The sequence below is a fragment of the Oncorhynchus nerka genome, linkage group LG25 (genome assembly GCF_034236695.1).
Source record: "Oncorhynchus nerka isolate Pitt River linkage group LG25, Oner_Uvic_2.0, whole genome shotgun sequence".
NCBI classification, from domain to species: domain Eukaryota; kingdom Metazoa; phylum Chordata; class Actinopteri; order Salmoniformes; family Salmonidae; genus Oncorhynchus; species Oncorhynchus nerka.
Genome location: NC_088420.1, coordinates 32,137,012 through 32,155,379, shown reverse-complemented (window position 1 = coordinate 32,155,379; position 18,368 = coordinate 32,137,012). Strand labels below are relative to the sequence as shown.

At 40.0% G+C, this 18,368-nt stretch overlaps 1 protein-coding gene across 1 annotated transcript in view; it reads right to left on the bottom strand.

Annotated features, from left to right (window-relative positions):
- The window catches only part of LOC115109402 (insulin-like growth factor 1 receptor), a 163,898-nt gene extending 145,934 nt beyond the window's left edge, over positions 1 to 17,964 (bottom strand). The window contains exon 1 of the mRNA XM_029634246.2: positions 16,948 to 17,964. Within this exon, the coding sequence (XP_029490106.2) occupies positions 16,948 to 17,041 (94 nt within the window). The 5' untranslated portion in view covers positions 17,042 to 17,964. The remainder of the gene's footprint in view (positions 1 to 16,947) is intronic.
- Between the last annotated feature and the right edge of the window lie 404 nt (positions 17,965 to 18,368).

Sequence of the window (18,368 nt, the reverse complement as noted above, 5' to 3'; positions counted from 1 at the left end):
ATCTCCTCTGGGTGTATTGATACGTACAGTATGTAATGATGTAATAATGATTTCTTCTAACAGTCCATTCACACCAGGGAAGCAGAGCTACATTGTAGCCATGACATACCATGGAATGTGTTAAGATTCTCAGGACTGTAGTACAAAGGCAAAACAAAACAAGCAGTATTAACATATGCCCTTTAACAGTAGGAGGGAGACCTGCTACACTCATTACCAACTCCCTGTCCAAGGCAGGTATTGGTCAAGGCAGGTATTGGTCAAGGCAGTAATGTGTGATATAAAAAATGTAAACACTACAAAAAAAACATAGAAAACCCGACAGATCTACAAGAGGTTTGAAATGCTACTTGGAAGGTGAAGTAATCAGTAGGAGAAATGTCTTGACATATGAGCTCCTTTGGCTAAACCTGTAATGTTCTTACAGAGGCTTAGGACACCCTCTCAATGAGTGTCAGCGTCACAGGGCCTGTGCAGTGACAAATAGTCCTGCTTTAAACCGACCGGCCCTGATCCATGTCAACACACCATTTAATTGACGCTATGTTTTCTGCTAATTTCCACAAAGTTGAACAATGAGCTAAACTGTATCTAACCTCATATTAATGACCATAACAAAAGCTTCCCAGTTGAATCATGTTGATCTACTGCTACTTAGATTAGAATTTTATTGAAATTGAATGGAAGCCAAAAGATGCCATCTCTACTTTCATATGAATGAATCCATAGAACACATACTGCACCACAGACCAAACATTTACTCTCAAATTATTTCTAGCAGTAGGCTAGCCTAAAAGAGATTCAACTTCAGTAATGACAAAATATCCTGCTTGAAGTTCCTTTTTCAATCTATCCTGCCAAAAATAGTGAGCACATTGTTTATCAGGATGAATGGACTTTATTTTCTCCTGTCAGTGTGGTAGACTTTTTTCAAATTTAGAACGGAAATGATTACTCCCGTTAAAAATAGTATTTGCTTTCTCCTATCGACACTAAAGCTCTGGGGATCCACTTCTGAGCCACCAAGCTGCGTGTCCTCTTTGTTTCATTGAGAATTTCCCTGCTCCTCGACCAGCCAGAGAGAGGGGAGGAGGGGTGGAGCAAGTCAAACACAAAGACTAATTTGTTTGTTAAGTAAAGAGAAACTCTTGGCCTCACTTCCTGTTGGAGGCATTAATAGAATCAGGGGGAGTCTGGTGGGGAAGAGACAGGAACAGGGGCAGTGGTGGATATTGTGGCAACGGAGGAGATCGGGTTTCTGCCAGGCAAGACTATCTGAGGCCTTGCTCTTGATGTAAAACCCGTCGGCGATAAAAGGAGAAGGTGAATTTAATTATTTTGGAACGCTATTGTGGCAATTACATCTGCATTGCTTGCTCTTTGGGGTATTAGGCTCAGTTTCTGTATAAGCACTTTGTGAAAACCACTGATGTAAAAACGGCTTTATAAATACATCTGATTGATTGATTGATTGATTGACAAAAGACCACACTAGCAGAATGTCTAATAGTATTAGTAAACCTGTGACAATCCTCCACTTGAACATGTCGCGACATCTCTGTTCTCAAACCAACATAACACCACATCCTCTTCTCCCACATAATGCCAACAAATGGGGAAAGAGAGAGCAGGAGAAAGAGACTCCTACTCCCTCCTTTCTCACACACTTGTTATAGTCATTAACTGTGTTAAGCACCAGGAATTCCAATCATTTCCTTGGAAAAGGCTTGAGTAGATCTGCTTCAAAGGTAAGCCATCGCGGATCTGTGCATCCTGCTAAGCCTGATCCATATGTTGTGATGGGCTATCACTTAATAAGCAATAAAGGTGAATTAAGGTGCATTACACTGACATTCCTTTTGACTGTATTTTTATCTAAAACAATCTTCATATTTGTCCAAATTCATTTGAACAGAGAGTATGGGGGAAATTAATAAAATGCCAACCATGACAGGAGTCATTTCCTATTGTTGTGTAACAGCTGTCTCTGGCCACTGTCCTCACAGTGGGATAAGCACACATAGAATAAAGTGCTTCTTCCTGTCCCTTTGCACTGTTCACACTGCTGAGTAAACACACGTATCTCCAGCGTGTAATGGAATCCAGCGGCTCATGGTTATGATTGATAACCTTGCCCTGACCTTACATATGAATGTCTTCCACACACAGTCATACACACACAAACAAACACACACACAGGTGACCCTGTGAAAGAGTGAAATCAAGACATGGCCATTGCACAGCATATTGCTATCCTCAAACAAAGTAAAAATCCAAGTGTAGTAAACCACTTGACTATCACAATATATCAGCCGCAATCTTTTAACAGATAGAAAAATGCACATTCTGTGTTAACTGAACTTTCACGGTTAAACTGCAGGAGAGGAAGTCAGTCCCAACTCAAGATCAGTATCTGTTAATCAGAGGTTATTGAAACCATTTAAAAGGCCGTTATGAGACCATTCTCAGAATGGGATTAATTGTATATTTTCCCGCTGTAAACTCCAGAAAAGTTGTTAAGAGGAGGAAGTATTTTCTTGGCTCTGAAATGTAATGTGTTGGGAAAAAACACTGGGGCTGGACCTTGTTGAATTTAGTCACCCACAAGTTTCTGTCCATCAGAACACATTATGCTATCCTGTACACTTTTCAGTTCTAGTCTATTTTTCACATAGTTTATTTTTCTCAGATATGCAGACTAGAGGTCGACCGATTAATTGGAATGGCCGATTAATTGGGGCCGATTTCAAGTTTTCATAACAATCGGTAATCAGCATTTCTGGACGCCGATTATGGCCGATTACATTGCACTCCACGAGGAGACTGTGGCACGCTGACTACCTGTTATGCGAGTGCAGCAAGGAGTCAAGATAAGTTGCTAGCTAGCATTAAACTTATCTTATAAAAAACAATCAATCTTAACATAATCACTAGTTAACTACACATGGTTGATGATATTACTAGTTTATCTAGCTGGTCCTTGTTGCATATAATCGATGCAGTGCCTGTTAATTTATCATCGAATCACAGCCTACTTCACCAAACGTGATGATTTAACAAGCTCATTCATGAAAAAAGCACAGTTGTTGCACCAATGTACCTACCATAAACATCAATGCCTTTATTCAAATCAATACACAAGTATATATTTTTAACCCTGCATATTTAGTTAATATTGCCTGCTAACATGAATTTCTTTTAACTCTTGCATTCTGTGCAAGCAGCAGTTTGGGCTGCCTGGCTCGTTGCGAACTGAGTGAAGACCATTTCTTCCTAACAAAGACCGTAATTAATTTGCCAGAATTGTACATAATTATGACATAACATTGAAGGTTGTGCAATGTAATAGCAATATTTAGACTTAGGGATGACACCCATTCGATAAAATTCGGAACAGTTCCGAATAAACGTTAAGTTTTCGAAATGATAGTTTCCGGATTTGACCATATTAATAACCTAAGGCTCATATTTCTGTGTGTTATTATATTATAATTAAGTATATGATTTGATAGAGCAGTCTGACTGAGCGGTGGTAGGCAGCAGCAGGCTCGTAAGCATTCATTCAAACAGCACTTTCCTGCATTTGCCAGCAGCTCTTCGCTGTGCTTCAAGCATTGCGCTGTTTATGACTTCAAGCCTATCAACTCCCGAGATTAGGCTGGCAATACTATAGTGCCTATAAGAACATCCAATAGTCAAAGTTATATGAAATACAAATGGTATAGAGAGAAATATTCCTATAATTCCTATAATAATTACAACCTAAAACTTCTTACCTGGAAATATTGAAGACTCATGTTTAAAGGAACCACCTACTTTCATACGTTCTCATGTTCTGAGCAAGGAACTTTTACATGGCAAATATTGCACTTTTACTTTCTTCTCCAACACTTTGTTTTTGCATTATTTAAACCAAATTGAACATGTTTCATTATTTATTTGAGACCAAATAGATTTTATTGATGTATTATATTAAGTTAAAATAAAAGTGTTCATTCAGAATTGTTGTAATTGTCATTATTACAAATATATATATAAAAACCGTCCGATTAATCGGTATCGGCTTTTTTTGGTCCTCTAATAATCAGCATCGGTATCGGCGTTGAAAAATCATAATCGGTCGACCTCTAATGCAGACAAATGTGAGAGCCTGATGAGCAGTTGCAAATGCAGTGGACCAGGTCACCTCCATCCCTCCGAGTTTAATGTAAGATGGCAGCGCTGAGGAGGGCACGAGTCTTGCCGGTTCCTGCTCAACCTTGGTTTGTTTTTTTATACTGTGCTCAGATGTTTATTCTATTCTGAGCCATGTACTTTATGGTCGTATTCTTATCTTTTCTTATTTCTTATTGCTGTTCCATTGCCGAGAAGGAACCTGCAAGTAAGGATTTAATTGGACGGTGTATACCAGGTGTATCCTGTACATACGACTAATAAAACTTTAAACTTGTCCCTCACACCTGACACCTCAACTTGACTTAATCCCCCACATGCTGGAAGTCATCTGACCAGTGGTCTAGTGGGCCACTTTCCCTGCATGGTCCTCACTTCAAAAGCACAGGTTCAGATATCAGACCCAGACTAGTAACACAAAACTGTCACCCCCTTACACACACTCCAAACCCTTACCTCGGCCCGACTGCAGCATGGCAGAGAAGGGGTAAACACACACATACCTGCCGTCTTTTAAATATAGTTTATAGTCATGTTTAATGGGTTTGCACAATCAGGTCACATTCCAATACCACTTAAGTTTAGCAGTTGAGCTATTGAGGCTGAAACATTACCTCCCCAGCCATTTGAAACGACATCCACAGTATGTTGCAGCTTATTTATATGGTTTGTCCATATCAAGTGTTACAAATCAAAGAGCTACACATTACCAAAGAGAGGATGTTCCCCCAGAACAATCATAAAAATTATGAAAGTCACTGTTTCAATATGGATCTGGCCACAGTCTCTTGATCTGCAGCCTGTCACTGTGCAATCTATTAGAAGAGATAACATTTGCAATCATACTGCAAATTGTACAATACTCCATGGGCTATTAAACCCGTGGGCCACAGTACATGATCATGTATGCGTCTGGCCAGAGATTGCATATGAGCAAATACTCTTGACAGCCCACTTTAAATAAGTGTTTAATTAAGCATTGTAAACCTCAGCTGGCGGCCTGGAGAGGCTGTAGGAGAGGATTTGACTGCACTCTCATAAACTAGCACAGTGACACGCTTTCCCATCCCTGCCTGCACAGTCCCTGTCAGGCTGCCTACCATGCTGTGTGGACTGCAGTGAGAGAGCAGAGCTGAGCACAGGGCACACACACACACACACACACACACACAGGCATGCAAACTGCGCTGACTCCCTCGCTGGGGGTGAGACACGATATTTCGGCATCATTGCCCCCTTAGAGGAACCAGGGCTGAGGGATGGGCAGAGGCACAGTGGGAAAGACCGAGCACTTCCAGTCACGAGATAGAGTGGGAGTCTTATAGGAATGTGCATCTCTCCTTTCATGAATGATTTGATACGCATCTAGATACATGGGCTCTGATACGATACAGGAACAATACCTTTTAGTCTGAAACGATTCAGTGTACGATTCGGTTTGATTAGGGGAACTAATTGATGCGATTCGGTTCAATTCGATGCACACAATTTTTTTGAATGAACACATTACTTTCCATTTTAAATTAATATCTGCCGCTGATGGAAGCTCAGGACTTGGGCCTCTCTGAGCTGGATCGTTCTGAGATTACTTTTCTAAGCTGTGTGTGTGTGTGTGTGTGTGTGTGTGTGTGTGTGTGTGTGTGTGTGTGTCAATGTCAATGGTGTGTGTAGGCACCTGAGCTGAGCCATAGGTCAGACTGAGCATCTACCACCCCACTATGGTAGATGCCACTATCAGATACCACCCGACTTGTCATTTTTGCAGATTTTTCTAGATAGTACTATGTCAACATTTACAATTACACCGAACCTAAACCGGCCGCGCGCGTGCGCCATCTTGCGCAAATTGGTTTTGTCCCCCCACATCAAACGCGATCATGACACACAGGTCATGTATATAACCAATTATATTAATTTGGGGACAGGTCGAAAATCATTAAATATTTATGGCAATTTAGCTAACTAACTTGTCCTATTTAGCTAGATTGCTGTTGATAGCTAATTTGTCCTAGGATATAAACCGTGAGTTGTTATTTTATCTGAAATGCACAAGGTCCTCTACTCTGACAATTAATCCACAAATAAAATGGTAAACCAAATATTTTCTAGTCATCTCTCCTCCTTCCAGGCTTTTTCTTCTTTGGACTTATATGGCGATTGGCATCTAACTTTCATAGTTACCATGACTACTGACCGAACTCAGTTCATCTTTCAATCACCCACGGGGGAATAACCAATGAGGTTATTCCCTATAGAAGGTATCTGCTTCTATAAACCAATGAGGAGATGGAAGAGGCAGGACTTGCAACGCATTCAGCTTCACAAATAGAACTGACTTCTATTTTAGCGCTTTGCAAATCAGACGCTCATTGGCACGCACGAGCAGTGTGGGTGCAAAAATTGAATAACATGTACGTTTACATTTATTTTGCAACGCAAGTGGTGCGGTCAGCATGTTAGAAATTAGTAGGACAGGACTATCACATGTGGTTTATATTGTTTTTTCATCCTAAAAATAAATATCAGGTAACTTACTGCATTTCAACACATTTTAGCATGGTGCAGAGACAAAAATTGCTGTTTTATAACACAATTCTATACATTTTGGGCTCCAGAGTGGAGCATCGGTCTAAGGCACTGCATCTCAGTGCTAGAGGCGTCACTATAGACTATAGACTGGAATCGAACCAGGCTTTATCACAACCGGCCGTGATTGGGAGTCCCATAGGGCAGCGCACAAATTCTTATTTACAATGATGGCCTACCCCAGCCAAACCCTAACCCAGATGACGCTGGGCCAATTGTGCACTGCCTTATGGGGCATAGTGAAGACATCAAAACCATGAAATAACACATATGTAATCATGTAATGACCAAAAAAGTGTTAAACAATTAAAACATGTTTTATATTTGAGATTCTTCAAAGTAGAGAATGTCAAGCGTGTGCAAAGCTGTCATCGTGGCAAAGGGTGGCTACTTGAAGATTCTACAATATAAAATATATTTTGATTTGTTTAACACTTTTTTGGTTAATACATGATTCCATATGTGTTATTTCATAGTTTTGATGTCTTCACTGTTATTCTACAATGTAGAAAATAGTAAAAATAAAGAAAAACCCTTGAATGAGTAGGTGTATCCAAACTTTTGACTGGTAGCGTACATTAAATTACTCTTGAACGTTGTAATAGTAGAACGCACAAGGTGACATTTTTAAATTGAGTAGTACATCAGTATTCCTCGTTTCATGTCAGTCATTGTATACCGCAGAGAGCTATTTATAACTAGTCAGAAATGTCCAGATCAACTAGCTCATGTCAGCTAACATTTTTTAGCTAGGCTTTTTAGCCCGTAGATTTTGTAGTAATGTTCGAGTTACTCAAATATCACATGAATCCACATTTAACATGGCAAAATACATAGAATTTCATGAAAATTTGTTTTAAACCTGCAACATTTTCTATGTACCCCATGACAACATGTGCATAATTGCAGGAAATAAGCATTAAACCTGCAACATTTTCTTTCTGCCAACAAAAGGTGAACAATTTATGTCATGAACAGTGCTTGCGCCCATATGGCACAAGCTCGCGCAGCGGGGGTGTGGGATGTTCCCCAATGCTGGAAGGGGGGTGTGAGTGAAAACTTTGGAACCCCTGGGCTACTGAACTGAAGGAGAGGACGCATCAATTCAGTCACAAAATTGATTTATTTTCGGAATAAAACAATAGAAGTAAAAAACATTAATAAACTGGTGATTCGTAACGTTTGATTCGGTTTCTTTCCGATGCATGCTTATTTTGGATCCGTTTGGGGTCCCGCAAACCGAATGCATTTGCATCTTAAACATTTGAACCGGGGACTGATGCGTATTGGTTAATCATTACATCCCTAGAGTCTTACTGTCTCACCCATGAGACAGAGAGAGAGGATGCATTCAGGTCTGAGTCACTAGCCCAAGCCCTAGTCACGAGGACCACTGCATCACAGTCCTCTGTACCACTCAGCCAAAGGTAGAGAGGGAGCGTGGATGTCAAGTGCAGAGGAACATCTAACCCCATTCTGTGTAACCTTGGTGACAACTAATGCCATTCTGCTTTCCAGGAGGAATGGGTCCTGTCGTAACTATGCAATAGAAATGCCAGTGTGTCTGTGTTAAACAAGAGCCAGCAGTCACAGGACATTAACAAACAGTGGAAGCTGAGTCTAACAATACGCACACAGTGAGATCTGTCTTCATTCAAGGCCATCCAGTTGAGGATAGCGTCATTACTCTAAATTGTGATTTTAGCCCTGAATCCCACACTTCACTTAAACCTTTACTTGAGCTCCAGCACGGAAGCAGCTGAGTAAAATGATGAGTCATGCTAGCCAAAAGGAGTACCTCAAATAGTGTGTGTGTCAGAGTGTGCATCTGTCTGCTGCCAGGCCAGGCTGTCCAGAGACCGCCCGTGTGAACAGCAAAGACCAATAAAACAGTTCACAAACTCTCTACTCTTTCAATCAACAAAACCATGTCTGTTTCCCTAGTGGGAGTATTTTTGCACATTCTATTTCCAAACACCAACTTTCTCCTCTAACTCTCTCTCACACCTTTTCTGCCTCTCTCTCTCTCTCTCTCTCTCTCACTCGCTCTCCCTCTCTCTCTCTCTCCCTCCCTCTCAATGTATCATTGAGCCTTGTTTTCTGTATACTTGGAAGCAATGGCATGGAAAGTTTACTGTGGTGAGAGTTAAAAGCGAGCTTAATTACATTTTATTAGCGTGGACAGATTATTAAAATGCATAGGGTAGAAAGCATACAAGACTTGATGGAGCATGGCCATTCATTTGCTATGCCCGGAATAATTGTATATTCTATGCATAAAATATAACCCTTGATTAAATTTTGCAGATTTTTTAAAACCTTTGGGAAATGGGCAATATCATAGTAAAATACATGTATATTCTGTACCCTGTATTAGAGGTCGACCGATTAATCGGAATGGCCGATTAATTAGGGCCGATTTCAAGTTTTCATAACAATCGGAAATCTGTATTTTTGGGCGCCGATTTGGCGATATTTAAAAAAAAAAATTATACCTTTATTTAACTAGGCAAGTCAGTTAAAGAACACATTCTTATTTTCAATGACGGCCTAGGAACGGTGGGTTAACTGCCTCGTTCAGTGGCAGAACTGAACGGGGGATCCAATCTTGTCAGCTCGGGGGATCCAATCTTGCAACCTTACAGTCCAACGCAATAATGACCTGCCTCTCTCTCGTTGCACTCCACAAGGAGACTGCCTGTTACGCGCGAATGCAGTAAGCCAAGGTAAGTTTCTAACTAGCATTAAACTTATCTTATAAAAACAATCAATCATAATTACTAGTTAACTACACATGGTTGATGATATTACTAGATATTATCTAGCGTGTCCTGTGTTGCATATAATTTGACTGAGCATACAAGCATACAAGTAGCTAAGTATCTGACTGAGCAGAAGCAGGCGCTTAAACATGAATTCAAACAGCACTTTCATGCATTTTGCCAGCAGCTCTTCCTTGTGCGCCAAGCATTGCGCTGTTTATGACTTAAAGCCTATCAACTCCCGAGATGAGGCTGGTGTAACCGAAGTGAAATGGCTAGCTAGTTAGCGCGCGCTAATAGCGTTTCAAACATCACTCGCTCTGAGCCTTCTAGTAGTTGTTCCCCTTGCTCTGCATGAGCAACGCTGCTTCGATGGTGGCTGTTGTCGTTGTGTTGCTGGTTCGAGCCCAGGGAGGAGCGAGGAGAGGGACGGAAGCTATACTGTTACACTGGCAATACTAAAGTGCCTATAAGAACATCTAATAGTCAAAGTTAATGAAATACAAATAGTATAGAGGGAAATAGTCCTATAACTCCTATAATAACTACAACCTAAAACTTCTTACCTGGGAATATTGAAGACTCATGTTAAAAGGAACCACCAGCTTTCATATGTTCTCTTGTTCTGAGCAAGAAAGCTTTCTTACATAGCACATATTGCACTTTTACTTTCCAATACTTTGTTTTTGCATTATTTAAACCAAATTGAACATGTTTCATTATTTACTTGAGGCTAAATTGATTTTATTGATGTATTATATGAAGTTAAAATAAGTGTTCATTCAGTATTGTTGTAATTGTCATTATTACAAATAAATAAATAAAAAATTGGCCGATTAATCTGTATTGGCTTTTTTGGTCCTCCAATAATCGGTATCGGTATCGGCATTGAAAAATCATAATCAGTCGACCTCTACCCTGTATATTGTAAAAACAGATTGTCATCAACAATCATTTAGGGTAAAAAAACTTTTACCATGAAATGAAAGTGACCAAGGTTTGTTGCTCTAAGTGAAATGGTAAACATGGACTTGTTTACCATTATCTTGGCTGTATTGGTCTGACACCTGAAAGTTCTGAACTTGTCTCCAGTCCTCCTACACATGATGGTGAGCTATATGTTGAGAAACTCCACCCATGGCTTGAGGGACTGAAGTCCAATAGAATCCCAAAGTTCAAGAGTAAAAAAATGTCATGCCCCTACAGAGGCGGTGGGACTCTGCCGTGCTCAGCAGGATGCTGAGAAATGCCCCACTCTGTGATTCACAGTGGCGAGGACACTGGCCTGACCACACTGGACAATAGCTCTCAATTGTTTGTTGTTTGAGTCCTCCTCCTTTTTTAATGCTAATTGAGGTTGTTCTCTGTTTCCTTTCCATGTCACAATCATCTGCAATATCCCACATCCCCTTCCTTTCCTCGTAGCACAAAACACAGCCGTTCTCATCAATTACATCCAAAGGGCTACACACACTAGCTAGTAACTATACAAAATCAACCAGACATCACATAGATAAACAAGCACCCCTCCTAAAGAAGCCAACTGTCAGTTTAATTTCTGATAGATACCCATACTCACTTATAACGTAAATACAACCACCAAAGTACTACAGATATAGGTCTCTATCAAAAATAAACAGCCGACAACCAATAAATAGCAACTAACAGACAGTAGCAATAAAGACTGTACTTACGTATAATCTGTGAGTTGTAATGTCATTGTTTAACTAATAAACAAATGGCACCCCTTATTGAGCAATTTTGAACATTAGTTTCTGAAGGGCCTTAATGTATTGATTTTAGGGGTGTAACGGTTCACCAAACCCACAGTTCAGTAGGTATTGTGATTTTGGGGTCACAGTTCAGTTCGGTTCTGGTACAGGGGAAATGAAATGCCAACAGTTACTGTAGTTTTACTTGTTTGTTTTTGTTGTTGATGGGTGGTCACTGTTAAGTAGCTCTCTGTAGACCTGAGGGTCCATCCATCTGTGGTATGCGCAACTCAGGATGCATTGGCCAATTCATTGACAACTTCGGCTTTAACCTGCTTATATAGAGCAGGTACTACATGCTTGCTAAAATGGGTCTGAGAGGACAATGTTCGTAACGTTGCTCGAGCACTTTCACGAGGTGCTGAAACCCCTTATTCTTCTCAACCACCGAGAATGGGCGCATATCAGCTATAAACATACGGCAGGGTGGTTAGAGCGTTGGACTAGTAACCGGAAGGTTGCAAGTTCAAACCCCCGAGCTGACAAGGTACAAATCTGTCGTTCTGCCCCTAAACAGGCAGTTAACCCACTGTTCCTAGGCCGTCATTGAAAATAAGAATTTGTTCTTAACTAATCTTGCCTAGTAAAATAAAATAATTACAAAAATACATATTGCTCTTGTAATTTCTTTGTCCCGGGTCAGAATCAGCTGCGAAGGGCTGCTTGAGTGCAGAGGGGAGATGTAGTTGTGTTGGTTTTTTGCGTTTCCATCTTGCTCCACAGGTAGGAAAATTAGAGTGATGTCGGTGTAAATGCATCAACATGTTTGAGGTGTTGGCAGCTGTATAGGTTATTCACTTTGAGCAGTGGCGACGTACTCTCTGTCCAACGCTATTAAATCTACTGGGAAGACAAAATGTTCCCAAACTGGAGATTTAAACAAAGATAGAGAATCCTCCTGGTTCATCGACCCCACCACTCACCATCGTACAGAACTAGTTCCCGGCTGCGCCTCACAAAAGGACAGTATGAAATACACCAATTAAGATTTTAATTTTGATAACAACGTGCGCATAGGCTCTAGTTGTTTTAACGGAATAGCCTGAATTTTTGTCAGCTCAGATTTACTCAAGGCATACAACACAGCATAAGCATAGCCTATAGGCCTAGTGTTTTTAGTTTTTATATGAACAAAAATATAAACACAACATGTAGTGTTGGTGCCATGTTTCATGAGCGGAAATAAAAGATCCCAGACATGGTGTGCACAAATTTGTTTTCATCCCTGTTGGTGAACCTTTCTCCTTTGCCAAGATAATCCATCCACCTAACAGGTGTGGCATATCAAGAAGTTGAATAAACAGCATGATCATTACACAGGTGCACCTTGTGCTGGGACAATAAAAGGCCACTCTAAAATGTGCAGTTTTGTCACACAACACAATGCCACAGATGTCTCAAGTTTTGAGCAAGTGTGCAATTGGCATGCTTACTGTAGGAATGTCCACCGGAGCTGTTGCCAGATAATTTCATGTAAATTTCTCTATAATAAGCCCCCTCAGTGTCGTTTTAGAGAATTTGTCAGTACGTCCAACCGGCCTCACAACCGCAGACCACGTGTATAGTATTGTGTGGGCGAGCGGGTTGCTGATGTCAACATCGTGAACCGAGTGCCCCATGGTGGCGGTGGGATTATGGTATAGGCAGGCATAAGTTACAGAAAACGAACACAATTACATTTTATCAATGGCAATTTGAATGCACCAAAATACAGTGACGAGATCCGTAGGCCAATTGTCATGCTATTCATCCACCACCATCACCTCATATTTATGCATGATAATGCACGGCCCCATGTCGCAAGGATCTGTACATAATTCATGGAAGCTGAAAATGTCCCAGTTCTTCCAAGGACTGCATACTCACCAGACATGACACCCATTGAGCATGTTTGGGATGCTCTGGATTGACAGCATGTTCCAGTTTCCTTCCATAACCAGCCATTGAAGAGGAGTGGGACAACATTCTACAGGCCACAATCAAGAGCCTAATCAACTCTATGAGAATGAGATGTGTTGCGCCGCATGAGGCAAATGGTGGTCACACCAGATACTGACTGGTTTTCTGATCCACGCCCCTACTTTTTTTTAAGGTATCTGTGACCAACAGATGCATATTTGTATTTCCAGTCATGTGAAATCTATAGATTAGGGACTAATTCATTTTTTTCAGTTGACTGATTTCCTTATATGAACTGTAACTAAGTAAAATCTTTGAAATTGTTGCATGTTGCGTTTATATTTTTGTTCAGTATATTTTTTATGCATTCATTCGGGTTCCCAGTGCGGACTGAACTGAACTGTTCGGTACGAATATGTGTACCTTTACACCCCTAATCGATTTTGCAGGAGACATGATTCCGTCACTGTTGGGTCCCTTTGCTCCACCACATGGTGTTTAGCCTTAGAGACTCCACTAAGTTGCTTAACAGCAGTCAAACTCAAACATGATCAAAGTGAGCTGTTACAGTAGCCTAAATGTTATTAATGGTCACAAACTGGGCATATACTCAATTCAGAGGGGACACAGTCTTCAGAAATGCATTGAGCCTCATTAGACTTTTCCCATTCCGATAACACATTACTGGATTACATTTGTTATATTTTCTATTTAGTTAGACACCTCCACCTGTCTTTACTGGTGTAAACGAATGAGACAAGAAAATTGGATACTGCGCAAACCTTGCAAAGCATGCTCTGAAACCTTATTACATTTGACCCTTTATTCACTCTCCAAAAACACCTGACCCTTCTTGAAGGCTGGCTGGAAACTGGGCTCCAAATGATGATGTCAGAAGCTATAGCAAAGCCCAGTTGTCTTCTCCACTAACTAATAAGCCATTGCCTTTTCATAGCCTTCTCAAAACATGATGAAGCACACTATTAACATAACTCAGCACAATTGGAAGATGCCATGACAGGTTGCAGGAACCAGGTGCCCAGGTTCCCTGAGCTGTTGAGGGTAACCACTAGAGCAAGCAATAGTTAATGGCTGGCAGGTAGCCTAGCGGTTAATAGTGTTGCGCCAGTAACAGAAAGGTTGCTGGTTTGAATCCACGAGCCGACTAGGTGAACAATCTGTCAATGTGCCCTTGCGCAAGGCACTTAACCCTAATTGCTCCTGTAAGTCGCTCTAGATACGAGTATCTGCTAAATGACTAAAATGTCAAATAATTGCAAGACAGATGAGGTACAGGAAATGTAAAGAATAACGCTGATCTGACAACAGCAACAGTCCTCAAAACATTGATATTTTTATGCTATGGAAAATAATCCACATCTTTACAAGCTGCTCAGTCCTTCAAAGTCATTGTGGTGCACGTGTGTGAACTATGTATAAATTCTTTAAAGAAAATTGTTGAGAACTGTCTATTTCCTTGACATAGAACATGCATGTGGATAAGACTGGAGGCATTGTCAATAGAAATAGGATTGAGTAGCAGCTCAATTGTACATTTAATTTAGCAGAGAAGGTCTGCATTTCATATGCATTCCACCACTTGTTTGCCTACTCATGGCATATAAACAATCATTTTGGATACTTGGGTATCCAATGACTTTATCCTTGTTTCTGAAAAGGCCTACTGAACCCCTTTTAAGAGGTTGCATACACTGCAAAAAAATATATATATAGTAGTTTCAACTAATTATTATTAAGTAACTGGTTCCACAGCCTGTTTTAGTTTACTCAACTTTTCGGTCAAAGTGTTACCTGAATTTAACATTTTTAGGCTAAAACTTAGCACCAACTTGAGAAAACTTAGGCAAAAATTACGTGTGTGCTGAACTTGTCTCATATGTTCATTCAACTAGAAAAATATTACTTGGGCATTTTGCACAGCGCTTTTGACATACAATATTTTCAACGTACATATTTGACACACATGATTACATTGTGCATGTTCATATTCAGTAACTATTATTCAACATGTTTGCGATTTGAACTCACTACCTTTTGTTTCACAGCATTCCGACCTTTCTTCTACGCCACCATGTCTGTGTCAATTAGCAGTTAATCTGACTATTCTCTCATCATTGATTTGATTGACTTATTTATGAAATGTGTTTTTTCCCTGTATAGTTGTCTAATGTTGTCGGGGAATATTACTTTGTTTTAATGTTACTCTTTAATAATAATTTTACTTGAGTGTACTTTTAACAGAGCTGAGATTTACTTTGAAGTGCAAAGTATAGCAATACAGATGAAATCAGTCATTGACACAGAATTGGTGGCATAGCAGGAAGATCGGTGTGCCGTGAACCAAGAGATTATGAGCTAAAATCCCAGGCGAGGAGATGTTGAATAATAATTATTGTATACATGCACAATGTCATCATGTATGTCAAAGTGTGTCAAATATGTATGTTGAAAACATTGCATGCCAAAAGCACTGTGTGTGTGTAACCTGTTCCACAGTATTTTTTAGTGAAGATGCCCAAATAATAATTTCTAGTTGAGTAAGCATATGAGACAAGTTGAGTAAGCATATGAGACAAGTTGAGAAAGCATATGAGACAAGTTGAGCAAACACATAACTTTAAATCGACAACATTTTCTCAAGTTGGAGCTAAATTTGGGCCAACAAAAAAAATGTTACATTCAGGTAAGACTGATTCAAAAGTTGAGTAAACTAAAAAACAGCGGAACCAAACGGGGTTATTCAAAGGGTTATTCTATTGGGTCAGCCAAAGAACCCTTTTTGGTTCTAGATAGCACCTTTTTCTTCTAAGACTGTACCTTTATTTGAAGGCACTGAAGTGAATAAAGAGACACACTAGTCCATTGTATAGGCTATTGTAAACTGGAGAAAAACTAGGCTTATTTCATTTAACACAGTCCTCCAGGATGTGACATCAGGTCCTATATGCATATTTTGTGGCTAAAATAAAAGGCCAAAAGCTAAGATAAACCAATAGGACAGTATTTACCTATACTTGGCGCGTGCATGTGCATACACATAATGACATTGGTGGACTCGGAAACCGCGCGCTACCACCACCGCTACGAATGCAAAATGGCCACATGGTCAAAGTAGTAGGCTAACCTTCATCCATGGATTCATCCTCGTTCGTTTGCGGGAAAGCATCATTATAAAGGCTCACATTTTTACGGGTGTAGGCCTAATTCATTGATAAAATATATGAGCCTGTAAAATTGAATCAAAATCAAAAACATATAGGCTAATATGTTTGTGGGCTACTGTAGAAAAATCAACAATCTCAAAGCCTAATGTGATATATGTTTACATTGTGCAATGTGACCATATTTTCAGCTATTTCCATAGCTAAATCAAGCTAGATACGGCATTATTTGTTTAAATCATCAATTTGCTTTTGCTATTCAGCCTACTCCCAAATTAATTAATCTCTGAACTGACGTGAGCCTGGCGATGAAGCCTACAATAACATGTAGCCTAGCATGTAGGCCTGTGTATCTCTTAACAGTCATGTGGACCAAAACAAGATACTACTACTGAAGTCAGACCAACAATACAGCTGTAACTAAATAATAATAACATTAAATAGCTACAATGTTAAACCATTGGCCATAAAACATTGTTGCATTGTAACGGCTCGCATGAATGAGGATAATCCCGAAGAAACCTGACAAGGTATACCGTATTATTTTGAGTAGGACATCACAATGGCACTTACTTTCTCCATTTGCCGTCCATAGGTAGATAGTGGAGACAGATAGCGTCAGACCCCAAAACAAGGTCAAAGTATTCCTCTCTGTCCCAGATCTCATTCCTGATCAATTAATTATTCACCTCTCTAAAAAGCAAATAACTTAATTCCAAAATAGTGGAAAAGGGAGATGATGCCACCGAGTTCACAAAAAGTAAAAAAAGAAGGAAAAAAAACGTGGTCCAGCAAATGGGCTACACTGTTTGACAGGTAGATACAAATTCGTGTTCAGAGTATAGCCTACTATTTTTCCAAGTTTTGTGTTTTGGTGGATTTATATATAGCCTAGGCCTATATATTTAAAATATATATATATAAGATTAAATAAATTAAAACAATTCGTTATTGTTGCCAACGACACAATGATTTAAGGATTGCTGGCAAGACATTCGTGCCACTGATTTCACTCGACAGATGATGGTAATCCGCATCCTCAGTCTCCATTTCTTGAAACCCCAATAATTGTGCGCAGGAGTTTTTATGACTCGCAATCGAACAACGTTCACTTGTAGTAGACCAAAGGGAATTCCAATCTTCTATCATTCATTTCCGTCTTAGTGATGAGAATTAGAAGGAGAATCTACGGCCAGTTCCACAGGGTGGTGGCTGAGATGGGAAATGAATGAGAACGTAACTCCGTTCAATGAGCCTTTCCAACAGGGCGCAATCCAAAATATCCTCCACAACAGAAATTGTTTCACCAATCTCACCCCCCTTTTCTCCCGCCCCCTGCACTGTCTGTTTTCGCCGTTAACGCAGTCAATCGTCTCCTTTGCGGCTGAAAAAAATACTTATGCCACGCAACAGTAGACTATCAAGTTTAAGAGCCTCGGTTGGGGTGTAGTATGGTATACTTGCACCAAACTCAAGCATCCGTTATGTCCTGTGAGCCATTTATGGGTGATGATGTGTATTTTTTTGTTTTCCCGTATAGCTCCAGTAAGCAGCAATCCTATCACTTGCCCTCGTTGTCGGTCTCCAGTCCGTAGAATCACTGCTGTAAACAAGAGTAAGCTCCGCTCACACAGAAACACATAGCACTAAGCATACGGCAAGTCACGGAGAAAAGCTGGAATGGAGCAAGCAGCCAATGACATGGATAACCAATGTTAAGGTAATTTTAAATGTAATTTAGCCTATTAAAAAAGATGCATCCCTCCAAAACAAGTGTAACAAAAGGTTATAAATCGTTTGTAAACGGTTAATTATAGCTCCCGTTGTATAGGCTACATTTGTAAATCTGTAATAAACATTTGTCAGATTGTTATTTCTGAATTTGTCAAATTGTGTGTTGATATATGACCAGGCTACTGTTATTCATTATTAGGCTACTTTTATTATTGCCCGTGCAGTCATGGGCAAGCACCATAACAAACACAGTTTCAACC